Source organism: Sinocyclocheilus rhinocerous, unplaced genomic scaffold (assembly GCF_001515625.1).
Source record: "Sinocyclocheilus rhinocerous isolate Xijiao unplaced genomic scaffold, SAMN03320098_v1.1 C36054478, whole genome shotgun sequence".
NCBI lineage: Eukaryota > Metazoa > Chordata > Actinopteri > Cypriniformes > Cyprinidae > Sinocyclocheilus > Sinocyclocheilus rhinocerous.
In genome coordinates this window covers 1-790 of record NW_015771822.1, presented here as the reverse complement: position 1 = coordinate 790, position 790 = coordinate 1, and the positions used below count along the sequence as shown (strand labels likewise).

Here is a 790-nt window from a genome sequence, read left to right as displayed (position 1 = left end):
CATCTTCAGTAAATAAAAATGTAGGTTCATGATCTATGCTCTGTCATGTCACAGATATCATCGCCATGGGGGATGATGCGCAGGCGGCTCCGTGCGCACAGGCCGGTAACGGAAGGCGCTGCACTCTAAATGGAACCGAGTGCAGCGGTGGTTGGCCCGGGCCGAATGACGGCATTACCCACTTTGACAATCTGGGATTTTCCATGATCACGGTATACCAGTGCATCACCACTCAGGGCTGGACGGATGTTCTGTACTGGGTCAGTGACACTTACCTTAACGGTTACACAAAGAGCAGTGGTTCCCAACCCTGCAGTTCCCCCAACTCTGGACATTTTGCATTTCTCCCCAACCGAACACACTTTATTCAACTTATCAGCTTGTCAGTAGAGACTCCAAGACTTGAAATTGGTCTCAGATAAAGGAGACATCAAATATGTTGGGAACCACTGAGATAGAGGACTATGATAGGGATGCAAAGGCTAACTCTTGACCTATTATAGGTAAATGACGCGATTGGAATGGAGTGGCCCTGGCTGTATTTTGTGACTCTGATTCTCTTGGGCTCGTTCTTCATCTTGAATCTGGTTCTGGGGGTTCTGTGTGGGTAAGTCCAAACATTTGTGGTCTTCAAATCAGTAACGTTCTACTGATATTGTCCACATTTTAGAATAATGGAAAAAATTAGTTGGTGTGTCCCAACTTTTGACTGGTAGAGTACTAAGATTCATTTCAGTAACCTTCTTTAAAACGATAGTTCACCCAAAAATGAAAATTCTGTCATTAATTA

General features: G+C 44.6%; 1 protein-coding gene across 1 annotated transcript; it reads left to right on the top strand.

The window, feature by feature from the left end:
• The first annotated feature begins 52 nt into the window (after positions 1–52).
• Positions 53–707, top strand: LOC107735436 (voltage-dependent L-type calcium channel subunit alpha-1S-like). Its single transcript, XM_016547117.1, has 2 exons — positions 53–260; positions 504–707. The coding sequence occupies exons 1-2, from the start codon at positions 66–68 to the stop codon at positions 609–611; spliced, it is 303 nt and encodes a 100-aa protein (XP_016402603.1). The 5' UTR covers positions 53–65; the 3' UTR covers positions 612–707.
• Positions 708–790: the final 83 nt, after the last annotated feature.